Below are 12,841 nucleotides of genomic sequence, written 5' to 3' on the forward strand. Positions count from 1 at the left end.
TGTTAGAATATTATCTTTTTAAAATCACTTTATCACTTGTCTTTTTAATATCATTTTATCATGCCTCTTTTGCTCATTAAAATTTTTTAAAAATAAAAACCGTTATGTAACCTGAGAATAGACAGGAGTCATTATTCAAATTTGAGACAATGGATATTAAGAAATTGAATGTAATGGACAAATGAAACAGTCGAGTCCCCAAACATTGTACATTTCACAACCTTCATCTTCCTGGCCATTGCTCACTGGAATTTTCCTTCCCCTTACAGATAACTGAAATAGGTTTTATAACCTGTTACAAGGGAGACAATTTTGTTATAGGGTCTTAAACAAGCAGATGTTCTCAGTAGGGCGATGCTTACCCATAACCAGTGTATTTAATTTTGTGACAGAGAAAAAGTAGCTATTATACGGATAAGCAAATGAAGAATAAACAGATTTTCTACCATGTTTAATGTTAACTTGAGGGCTATTGAAAAATATCAGCTTGTTTGCTCACTGCTGTATTTGTTTCATTTGAAAACAAAAAGATACACAAACAGAAAAGTTCTTGTGAATGTGTCTCTTCAATGCAGTGAATTTTGATGGTATAATCTGAGACCTTCAGAGTGTGAGTATTTGCCAGGCGGTCAGGTAGAAGAATGTCAGATTAAAAGACAGAATGCTGTCATTCTAATTCCTGAGCTGCCATGACTTGTTCCACCCGTGTGGGCCAGGTCTCTCTTCCCTGAGGCCTTGTTTCTCTGTGGTAAAGTGAAGAACCTATCCCTCAGGCCTGCAAATGACAATATGCAGGATGTATTGTCAAAGATCAGCAAGGCTGGATGCTAGTAAAAGTGGTAAGGATACATCTTAATGTCAAAGATAAACAAAGCTGGATACTAGTTAAGGGAATAAGGACAGATTTTAATCAGTAGTGCTATTGCAACAAGGAAAAAGAGTTCAGCATGAACTGAACCTGATTTGATTTGTACAGAGGTGACTGGGAATATTAATGGAAGAATGAAGATTAGAGAAGGGGCGAGCAGGAGCTCAGTAGAGTCAGAGGAGTGAAAAGTTACAAAAGGTTCATTGGTGTAAATGTGATTAGACCAGCTATGTCTGCTAACTGGCAATTGTCAAAGTTAGTTAGCATTCTGTCCTCCAGAGTCCTTATCCTTAGATGTTGTCTGGAACAGTCGATTTTTTTTATCAGCCTGGAGTTTTCCCAGGCAGGTACTTTAGTGGAGGGCTGGGATCATCCTTGACATGCAGTCTTGAACAGTTAGAAACTATATTAGTGTTTGTTCAAGTCTTTATAGACCAAAGTTGAGGCCAAGTTGAGAAGAGGGCTCAGAGGTACCTGACTAGAGTTTGGTCAAGGAGAGAATGTCAGTATGGAGTTATTGGTGACTTCAGCCCAATAGGGAAATTCCAGTCTTTCATTTAATCACTAGGGATATTTTGGTAAGTAAAGGAAACCAACATATGAACCAAATGTAGACCCTCACAAGAGAGTTCTCATCCTGATGTTTTTCCATCAGGGTATTAACATCTGGTGTTACCGAGCACTTGTTCATGGTTTATAAAGTTTCCATAACAGCTATTTAGAAAGAAAACGTCTCATCCTCCCAACACCGTATAGCTTCATATGTACCAAAATCTGAATAAAATGCCTTGTACAAATTTTTTAAAGAATAGTTTAAAAAATGGATGAGATGTAAAGTTGTGCAGATGTAAGTATGATCCGTATTTCCAGGGACTATAGCTAAGCGTAGTGATGTTTAGACACAATATGTCTTTGAAAAAGAATGTTTCTTTATGGTAAAAAATCAAAAGCAAAAACAAAATTTTAACCAGAGTAATACTGGAAAGCTTAATCAAATTGGTAAATAAATAAGATACATTGTATAATATTAGTACAATGTTGTACTAATAGGTAATACCTGTGTAGGTTTTTGGTTAATTTATCTAACAAATGCATTTATAAGTTTATCTTCTACGTGCTTATATGCCTATATTTCTTCTATATGAAGTTGATTTTTACATAATAGCACCTAGAAGAAGTTAGAAAGTTAGAAGAAAAAAATGCAGGCTTTTCAAATAAAAGATAGATAGATGTCAAATGTGCAGAAGGTCTTGAGTCTTGCTTGGCATTGGAGAATATTCCACTGTTATGGTTCTTTCATATTATTGCTATATATGTTCATTGTCGGTACAAATTATTTTTCTCTGAGATCCAGTCTTGCTCTGTCACCTGGGCTGGAGTGCAGTGGCGTGATCTCTGCTCACTGCAACCTCCGCCTCCCAGGCTCAAGCAATTCTTGTGCCTCAGCCTCCTGAGTAGCTGAGACTACAAGTGTGTACTACCATGCCCAGCTAAATTTTTGTATTTTTAGTAGAGACGGGGTTTTGCCATGTTGCCCAGCCTGGTCTCAAACTCCTGAGCTCAGGTGATCTGTGCGCCTCGGCCTCCCAAAGAAGTGCTAGGATTACAGGCATGAGCCACTGCGCCCGGCCTACAAATACTTTAAAGAACATGAGTTGAAATCAGTAATACTTTTTAATTGTAAAGTATAACTATTTTTATTATTTGGCCCTCCTTTAGTTCCATAATGCTTCAAGTGGTTACTATTTATTGCCAGAGCAGTATCCTTTTTGTGAGAATAAGTATGATGTTCTTGCTGCATAGTTTTCTTGTATTATCTCAAATGCAATGTTCATATTTTCAGGATTCCAGTCAAATTGAGCTATTAAAAGAATTAATGGATCTGCAGAAGGATATGGTGGTCATGTTGCTGTCCATGTTAGAAGGTAGTTTTGATTTATACTTTTAAATTCTCTTTATTATTTTATTTAAAGGATCAGCATGGGCTTATGGAATCAGAGTGTAGCATAGAATAAAATAGCACTCAGATATGATAGATGCCTTGGATTTCTTGCTGGCTTATTATTCTTTTTCTCACATTAGTTTTTTTTTAAAGGGAGATCCTGCATATCTGTTTACATATCTACAAAATGAAAATAGTAGTACTTTATAACAACACTTTTCATTTCATAGTGATATCCTAAAAAGTAAGCTCTCCAGTCTATAAAGAATATTTTATTTGTTAGTGTGTTTGTCCATAATCAGTGGGGGTTTCGGACATTTGGGTAACCGTCAGCTGTGTAAGCTGCTGCTTTGAAAAGACCACAGAGTCACTCCTTTGGGTTCTTAAAGCCGTGGCACTGCTGGGAAAGCCTCTGTCGCCCAGGGCAGCTGGCAGTGGTAGTCTTGTTCTCCCCACCACAGCCTCAGTTTTAATTTTCTCTTTTTTTCTTCCCAGCTTATTTTGTTATTGCTTCCCCCCCCCCCCCCCCGTAGCAGGCAGGAAATGTAGCAGTTAAGAGCTTGGGCTCCAAATCCACCGCCAGAGTTTAAATCCTGGCTTCCTTACCTCTGGGAGGTATGACCCTTGGACAAGCTACATCTCCATTTTTTCAGTTTCCTCCTCGGCAAAATAGAAATGATAGATTGATATGAGAATTCAGTGGAATCCTATAAATACAACCAAAACAACTAAGAAATGTTTGGTATTACGGTGCCTATCACTTTTTCTTAACTTCTTCCTATTTTCTCTCTGCGTCTGCCATACATGGCGTAACTCCACTTCAGTTAACTGAGGCAGCTGTCACGCCTCGTGCTAGGACTTTGAAGTGGCAGCATCTGCTTAAAGCCCTTAGTTGGCAGCAACAGTAGCCACTTTATACCCTTTAAACACAGGATCCATTTTTCCATGCATGGCCCCGATTCCAATTTTGGGTTAAATACTAACAGCAACAATAATAACTGCAGTAGCAGCAACCACAGCAGTGACTTGAAACCAGCCTCATAACGTGCCAGATACTGAATTAAGTACTTATTTAATCCTAGTAACAAGTTTATGAGTTCAATGGTAATATTATCTCAAGTTTGCAAATGAGGAAACTGAGGTACAGAGAGGCTAAGAAATCTGCCCAGGTTGCTGAGCACATTAAGCCCGGATTCAAACCCAACAATGTGGCTCCAGATCCCACACTCTTAACACCACGGTGCTTACTGCTTCTCCGACTGACTCTGTGGACCTCTGACCAGCGACCTTTCTTCTCCTGCCTGTCTTTATGTTATATAGCACGTTCTGTTCAATGAATAAAAGCATTCTGTGATCCTGTAGTTCAGGAATCTGCCATTTTCTAACAACTATACACACTGACTCATGAAGAAATGTAGAAAGGTGCTTTTCATTATGAATCAGAAAAAGCATACAGTTTGCTCACAGGATCTGGTCTGAAGACCTGGCACTAACCTTTAATAATTAAGTCACAATAGGACCATTAATTTAGTCTTGTTGAACTTCAATTTCCTCATCGGTAAAATTAGGGTTAACAAAAAGTACCTGCCTTACATATGAACGTTAAATCAGATATTGTCTATGATAGTGATTTTTCAACTCTAAAGGGCTGAGCAAATGTTTATTTTTATTATTAATATGAAACGATTTTAGTTTCTGGCTCTTTGGCTCATTTTCTTTATCTAAAACGTTGCTTCTTTGATTGAGGGGAAAAATGTCAACTTTTGTTGAAATATTTTATGTGTGTCAGTTTAATTACTCTGTAAATAGGGTTATGCATGTTTGTGTAATCATTTTTTAAACTATAGTTTATAAATAATTATCTTTTTATAGAGTGAGAGATAAACAGGGACATATCCTTGATTCAGATGTTATTAAAGATCTATATTGTTATTTTCTGTATGATCATTGATTTTGTTACAGTTTATTTTAAACAAATGCAACTGCTTTACCACCAGGTAATGTTGTTAATGGAACGATTGGCAAACAGATGGTGGATATGCTTGTGGAATCTTCCAACAATGTGGAGATGATTCTCAAATTTTTTGACATGTTCTTAAAACTAAAGGATTTGACGTCGTCTGATACTTTTAAAGAATATGACCCCGATGGCAAGGGAGTCATTTCCAAGAGGGACTTCCACAAAGCGATGGAGAGTCATAAGCACTACACGCAGTCAGAAACGGAATTTCTTTTGTCTTGTGCGGAGACGGATGAGAATGAAACCCTCGACTACGAAGAGTTCGTCAAACGCTTCCACGAACCTGCGAAGGACATCGGCTTCAATGTCGCCGTCCTTCTGACAAACCTCTCTGAGCACATGCCCAACGATACCCGACTTCAGACTTTTCTGGAATTAGCAGAGAGCGTCCTGAATTATTTCCAGCCCTTTCTGGGCCGCATCGAAATCATGGGAAGCGCCAAACGCATCGAGAGAGTCTATTTTGAAATCAGTGAGTCCAGCCGAACCCAGTGGGAGAAGCCCCAGGTCAAGGAGTCCAAAAGACAGTTCATATTTGATGTGGTCAACGAAGGAGGAGAGAAAGAGAAGATGGAACTCTTTGTGAACTTCTGCGAGGACACCATCTTTGAAATGCAGCTGGCGGCTCAGATCTCGGAGTCGGATTTGAACGAGAGGTCAGCGAATAAGGAAGAAAGCGAGAAGGAGAGGCCGGAAGAGCAGGGGCCGAGGATGGCTTTCTTCTCCATTCTGACGGTCAAGTCGGCCCTGTTTGCGCTCAGGTACAATATCTTGACCCTTATGCGAATGCTCAGTCTGAAGAGCCTGAAGAAGCAGATGAAAAAAGTAAAAAAGATGACCGTGAAGGACATGGTCACGGCCTTCTTTTCATCCTACTGGAGTATTTTCATGACCCTCTTGCACTTCGTGGCCAGCGTTTTCAGAGGCTTTTTCCGCATCATTTGCAGCCTGCTGCTTGGGGGAAGCCTCGTCGAAGGTGCTAAAAAGATCAAAGTTGCAGAACTGTTAGCCAACATGCCAGACCCCACTCAGGATGAGGTTAGAGGAGATGGGGAGGAGGGAGAGAGGAAACCCCTGGAAGCCGCCCTGCCCTCCGAGGATCTGACCGACTTAAAGGAGCTGACAGAGGAAAGTGACCTTCTTTCGGACATCTTTGGCCTGGATCTGAAGAGAGAAGGAGGACAGTACAAACTAATTCCTCATAATCCAAATGCTGGGCTCAGTGACCTCATGAGCAACCCAGTCCCCATGCCTGAGGTACAGGAAAAATTTCAGGTAATTTATCTCTAAGTCACAGCAGCATTCTCTCTGGACTTCAGGTGGGTATAATAAATGATCATTAGACCAGGTTTCATGCTAGTGCCAGAACGGTGTTACCTATGTGACTTGAATTTCCAAAGATAAATGCTTTTTGGTAGACAAAGTTAGTGTTTTTAAGAGTCCTTATGAATTATTAAATTATCTTAAACTATTAAGGTGTAAGCTTCAGTACCCACCCTAACTGTAGCCTACATCTTTCTCCACTTTTATATAATTTTATATGCACATTTGAAAAGTTGGGAAAAGAAAGAAAAACTTTTAGATACCTGTAAGTGGCATTATTCTCACAGAGCATTGAAATTTTCTCCTCTGTTCTGTGATTTTCTTTAGCCTGTTTTCATTGTATGTTCTTTGTAGTCATCAGTCCATAGAGCCATCATTCCATCCATGAATATGGCATATTTTCCAAGTGTCTGACACCACTGGGTATCATAGGGAATTCAAAGGTAAGATGGGGTCACTGCCTTCAAATTACCTTAAAAAGTTTATTCCAGAGATAAAACTAACACACATGAAGAAACTAGAAAAGGGTTAACTGTGAAATAGTATAGGCAGGGCAGTAGGGGTTGCTTATGTTGAGAAAATGGCAATGCCGGTATGGTTTAAAGTAGTTAGATAAGAATGAAGAGGTAGGACTTAAATTGGCATTGAAGGATGAGTAAGATTTTAGTAGGTGCTTAAGATAAAGAAGGATATTTCTGAAATGAGAAAAGAGAGTGAAAAGGAGTCCAGAAAGTTTGTCCCTACTGCTGGTGCAGTAGGTCAGTGTGCAGAAGAAGCGGGAGATGTTTGGCCCTGTAAAATGAAAAACACATGGCGCTTTTATCGTGGTATAAGCAAGAGGGTATCTTATATAGGTTATGGTTTGACACATGGTCACATGGCTCCCTCAATTCATTCAAAGGTGATGGGTAATCCTGGTTTTCTTTTCCCCATTGACTCATTCAAGGAACAGAAGGCAAAAGAAGAAGAAAAGGAAGAAAAAGAAGAAACCAAATCTGAACCTGAAAAAGCCGAGTATGTATAGTTTGCATATACTTCTCCTTCGTTTCAGTTTGTCATTACATCTCTTTTTCTTGTACTCTGTCTTTGGGAGCTGCAAGGGAGAATCTCATATTGTCAAGGAGCCTCAGAACTAATTGTGCCATCTCCGTAGAGAGGCTCTGACAGCAAGGACCTCAGGCCATGGGCAGGGATCACTGTAGACGCCCCCAGGGCTGCCAGTCTAGTCTTTTCCTCTCATTCCATGGGGACCTCCATTTGTGTGATTCCCTCTCAGCAGGAAAGACTCCAGTGATTGCATGGAATGCTGTTTGTAAGAGGACTCAGGGCCACAATTCTGTCTTTAAAAATCACTCATGTATTTCTGTTCTTTCCAAGAAGGGAGGAAACAAACATTCCAAATGCACTTTCATAGAATCCTGTGGAGTGGTGCTCCTTAAACTATAGACCCAGGGCCACATGCATAAAAATCCCCAAGAGAGTTGGTTAAAACAAACATTCCTGGGCCTTAAGCCATAGACCCAGGGCCACATGCATAAAAATCCCCAGGAGAGTTGGTTAAAACAAACATTCCTGGGCCCCAAGCCATAGATCCTGCCTCAGCAGGTCTGTTGTGGGGCCTGGGAACCTTCATTTTCACCAACACTCCTGGTATCAACGCAGCAATAAAAAAGAGCTGGATATGAGGCGATGAAAATGCATAACTCCCTCATAACATCAGGTTTCTCTAAGTAATCGAAGCCTACATCTTTCTCCACATTTATAGAATTTTATACGCACATTTGAAAAGTTGGGGGAAGAAAGAAAGGAAGCTTTTAGGTGCCTGTAGTGCCACTATTCTCCCATAGCATTGAAATTTTCTCCTCTATTCTGTTATTTTCTTTGGTCTGTTTTCATCGTTATGTTTTTGTAGTCAGCACTATTCATTGTCATAGATCTCACACTATTGGGTCAGTTGTAAAAATGGCCACATAAAAAGTAGACACAAATAACAGCAAGACAGGCATTTCAATGGCAATTCTTTAACTAACATATACCTCATATAAGTTAAGATTAAGTATAGCTTATATATATTAATATTTCTGGTTTATGTATTAATACATATGACTTCACTTTATTTTAATGAAGGACTGATATTTTGCACCTAAAGGATATCAAATGTCAATTCTTCTAATTCCATTATTGTTGGAATTAATATATCATTACTATAATTCACTTAATATATTTTATTTAATAAAATTAATTACAATTAATATATGTCAAAGTATGAGTATAATGATACACTTTATACATGTGAACAATTAAGTGTGTAGGCCTCTGATTTTAAATCTTAATGGAAAATGTTAAAAATTGTGCATTAAAATTATAGGCTGGGCCTGGTGGCTCATACCTGTAATCCCAGCACTTTGGGAGGCCGAGGCGGGCGGATCATAAGGTCAGGAGTTCAAGACCAGCCTGGCCAACATGGTGAAACCTCATCTCTACTAAAAATATAAAAAAAAGTTAGCTGGGCATGGTGTCACATGCCTATAATCCCAGCTACTTGGAAGACTGAGGCAGGAGAATCACTTGAACCCGGGAGCTGGAGGTTGCAGTGAGCTGAGATGGCGCCCCTGCATTCCAGCCTGGGTGACAGAGCGAGACTCCATCTCAAAAAAAAAAAAATAGCATTGAAATTATAATTTAAAAATAGGGTATGTTGGACAGTCATAGCAAAATCATTCTTCATTTTTTTAAATGTTTTATTGCAGAATTGGAAGGAATCTGCTATGCATAAAGATTCTTCAAGCCTATAAAATGTCCTCTGTATTTCAACTTCACAGAATTACCCATCTACAGGGGACTGTGATCAACAGAAAATCCCACCCCTGATTCTAAAATTCAGAATACTATCATTCACCGGAAAAGAAATTAGTTTTCAAAAGTAATATGATGGTCTAAAATATTTGTTCACTTGGGTGATTTTCCACAACACCCGTTTAGTTCTTTAGTTTCTGGAGAGCTTATGTTTTGTTCGTTTGTTTTCATAGGGGAGAAGATGGAGAAAAAGAAGAGAAAGCCAAGGAAGACAAGGGCAAACAAAAGTTGAGGCAGCTTCACACACACAGATACGGAGAACCAGAAGTGCCAGAGTCAGCATTCTGGAAGAAAATCATAGCATATCAACAGAAACTTCTAGTAAGATGTTTTAGAATGAATATTGTTACTGATATAGTGCAATACCATAATAATTTAGGCTCAGTAAATGTTTGCTGACCTCTCCCTGAGTGGCAATTAGGGAACCAGGTTAGTCCAGCACATGTTTGATTTGCTCATTGTAGTGTGTTTATCTTTTATAGTGAATGTCTCTGGCCCACCACTCCCTACTGTCAAACCCATAACCTCTACTCATGTTCACACTCCCTGAAACCCTTTCATTTGGTTCCTGCCAGGACAGTGCTCCCAGTGTCTGCCCACAAAGACATTAGGACAAGTGAATAAACATATTCTAAGGACCTGCAACAGATTTTAAAGCAAGATGTGCCTTCTAGGACACAAGTAATTCAAAAATGTTCCAGAACTAGATTAGTCAGTATTTCTATAACATCACCGTTTTACTTAAAAATCCAGGTATAAAAATATTAGCTAATTGAGCCACTTTCCATTGATAATAAGAAGGTCTATTCAAAATTGTTCTTTAAGAGAGGGATTACAGTTCTTTATATAGTGTCCTGTACATTTTACAGAGGTGTTCCCCTAATTAGTAAAGCACACATTCATATTTGGAAAACAAAAGGTATAGCTCTCTCTGTCTATTCATAGTTATCTTGAAATTCTTAAAAATATTGTTTGAAAGGCTTTTATTAACATGCATGTGTAATGTCACATATATACACATATATGTGTGTCTCCTATCCTTTTCCTCCATGCTTATCTCCTATTCTTTTCCTCCTTTATAAAAATTAAACATATTTGTATATATGTATAATTTTTATAATTATGTGTGTATATATGCATAATTTTTATAAATTTTTATAATTTTTATAAGGGAGGAAAAGGATAGGGGATAAGCATGTAGAATCCACCTACAAGAGGTACTGACCAGTGATGTTAGACCTGGAATTTAAGAACAACAACCCTCGTAAGAAAGCCATTTGAACAGCAGAGTCATATTTAGTGTTTTTTAGCCCTTGAGAAATCAAAAATTGACAACTCAGAACCTCAATGAACTATAGAATTTCACCTATAAGGAAAGTGGACTGTCCTCAGTAATTATATATTCTAAATGCTTATCTTTAAACATGTTTATGTATTATATATTTTATGCAAATATATTTTAATTTTGTTGTAACTACATTTCCTAAACCATCTTGTATTTTCCCTATATTGTTTAATACAGAGTTCACTGAACAGAAATGTTTCCTAGATAACTCTGAATAATTCTTAATTTGGTATGCCATAATGGCTTCCATGGCTGCAGGTATAGTTCTATTATAGGTGGTTTAAAGGTTGAATGGGCACTGCAATACCCCAGTGGGTTCCTGAAGAATGTGTTTAACTACAGTTGTGTAAACCAAGTAGTTGAGATTTTGCTTCCAGCTTTCACTGTGTCAGGGTTCACATGTTCTGTTGTCTCTGCACAGCTCCTCCCTTTTCCCGCATCTCTTTGCTATCTTTCTCGGCTCACCGATTTGCATGCACATGACCAATCATGGCCACATCCATCTAACAAAGGCCCCTTTTCCCCTAAGTGAGAGCTCAGGCTAGCTAACTCAGCCTCTGTGACCCAGATCCACCTTCCAAGGAGAACCAGTGAAACTGACCCAGTCTGGGTGTGGTGGACAGCCTTGTTCTAATAAGCTCTGGCAGTAAAGATGGGGTCCTGTGTGGGGAAATGACACGAACAGAGATGGGGTGTGTACACAGAGGGGAGTATCATTCTGAGGTGTTACATTTTGATGTAGCTTTATTATGGTAAATCCCCTGACATATCCACTTAAATTATATTGACATCTCCCACTTAATATTAAAACAAATGCTTAATGTCCACCATAACCTATTACTTTAAACCCACTTCTCTAGGCTTTATTTTTTTCCCAGCCCAATAAATTGTACCAGCTGTTCACTTAGTTGCTCAGGCTCCCAAACTCAGAAGGTATCATCTTTGAACCCTGTCTTTCCCACCTTAAATACAACCCAATGATAATTCTTCTCAGTTGTTCCAAATACATCGAGTCTGCCCAGTTCTTGCCATCTCCACAGGTACCATTAAGTCCAATCCACCACCATGAACCTCACCTCTGCCTGACGTCTTGTACTAACTTTCTAACTGGTCCTCTTGCTTTCACTGTTGTTCCACTGCTATCAGTTTTCACATAGTAGCTGGAGTGGGCCTTCCAAATCATAATCCAGCTGCACCAAGCCCTCCTGAAATCCTCTGATAGCTTCCCATCCCACCTAGAATAAAATAATAATTATACTAGAATATTACATTTATTATAGATAACATAATAATTATATTAATAACGAACTTTTGCTATATTAACTCATTTCATCTTCAAAGCACACTTAAGAGTTAAGGTCTTTTGTTATCCCCACTTCGCATGCAGATGAGCAGAGCGATGCTACAGAAAAGATTAAGTCATTTGTCCATATCCCACACTAGGAAATGGAGGGAGGCAAGCTTCAAATCCAGGCAATGAGGCCTCAGAGGTTGTAAACTGAACCACCACACTGTCAAAGACAAGAAAACCTTTTATCAGAAGCCTACAAAACCCTGCCCCCTGCTCACCTGTCTGATCACATCCCCCTGCCACCCCCACACATCAGTCTCCCTTCTTCTGTGTTTCCTTCTATTTCTCAAACACACCAACATCACTCCTAACTCAGGGCCTCTGCCCTTGTTGCTCCTCTCTTTGACACACTCTTTCCCCAAATATTTGTATGACTTGCTCCCCGCTTGTGCATTCAGGCCTCTCTGTTCAAAGCTTACCTCCTGAGATAAACCTTCCCAGACCAACACCATCTAAAATAGCACCCCTATTCCCTAAGCTCCTAACCTGATGTAGTTTTCTTCTTAGCATTTAACATTCTCTGAAATTATGTTTTTCACTTGTGGGTATGCCTTTTTATTCTTTATCTCCTCCATGGTGGCAGAAATGTTCTCCCTCACTGTTAGGTCTGCAGCACCAAGAATGGTGCTTGAAACAGTAGGCTTGCAATCAATTGTTTGGGGTAAATGAATGAATGCTTTATTTAAGTTGTCTGCAGGTTTCAAGCCTGTTGATTCAGTGACCTTTTCATAATGTTTTTCACCCTCAGAACTATTTTGCTCGCAACTTTTACAACATGAGAATGTTAGCCTTATTTGTCGCATTTGCTATCAATTTCATCTTGCTCTTTTATAAGGTACGTACATCTCACTGTTTTAATTACTGGTATAAAACTACAAATAGAAATGAATGTAAAGATTTCACGATGAACATATCTACTACTGTTAGTGAACATGTCTAAACCTATTATGAAATACTGATGCCTAGGCACTGATATCACTGTTATCTAGGAAGGCAAGATAGATTTGTTCCTGAGAAGTGAGAAATGCCTCAACTGAAGGGCATTTGATTTAGCAGAGGGCTTCCCCACAGTATTCCCAGCCTAATTTAGCTGAATATCTTACTTGTGACTATGTCTGGGTGTGGCATACCATATT

The 12,841-nt window shown here is 39.0% G+C and overlaps 1 protein-coding gene across 3 annotated transcripts in view; it reads left to right on the plus strand.

Annotated features, from left to right (window-relative positions):
* The window catches only part of RYR2 (ryanodine receptor 2), a 790,171-nt gene that overhangs the window by 734,437 nt on the left and 42,893 nt on the right, over positions 1-12,841 (plus strand). For all 3 annotated transcript variants that reach the window (XM_063708024.1, XM_063708025.1, XM_063708026.1), the window contains 5 exons: positions 2,712-2,793; positions 4,808-6,105; positions 7,100-7,167; positions 9,183-9,330; positions 12,454-12,540. In XM_063708024.1, the coding sequence (XP_063564094.1) occupies positions 2,712-2,793; positions 4,808-6,105; positions 7,100-7,167; positions 9,183-9,330; positions 12,454-12,540 (1,683 nt within the window). The remainder of the gene's footprint in view (positions 1-2,711; positions 2,794-4,807; positions 6,106-7,099; positions 7,168-9,182; positions 9,331-12,453; positions 12,541-12,841) is intronic.

Source organism: Gorilla gorilla, chromosome 1 (assembly GCF_029281585.2).
Source record: "Gorilla gorilla gorilla isolate KB3781 chromosome 1, NHGRI_mGorGor1-v2.1_pri, whole genome shotgun sequence".
NCBI classification, from domain to species: domain Eukaryota; kingdom Metazoa; phylum Chordata; class Mammalia; order Primates; family Hominidae; genus Gorilla; species Gorilla gorilla.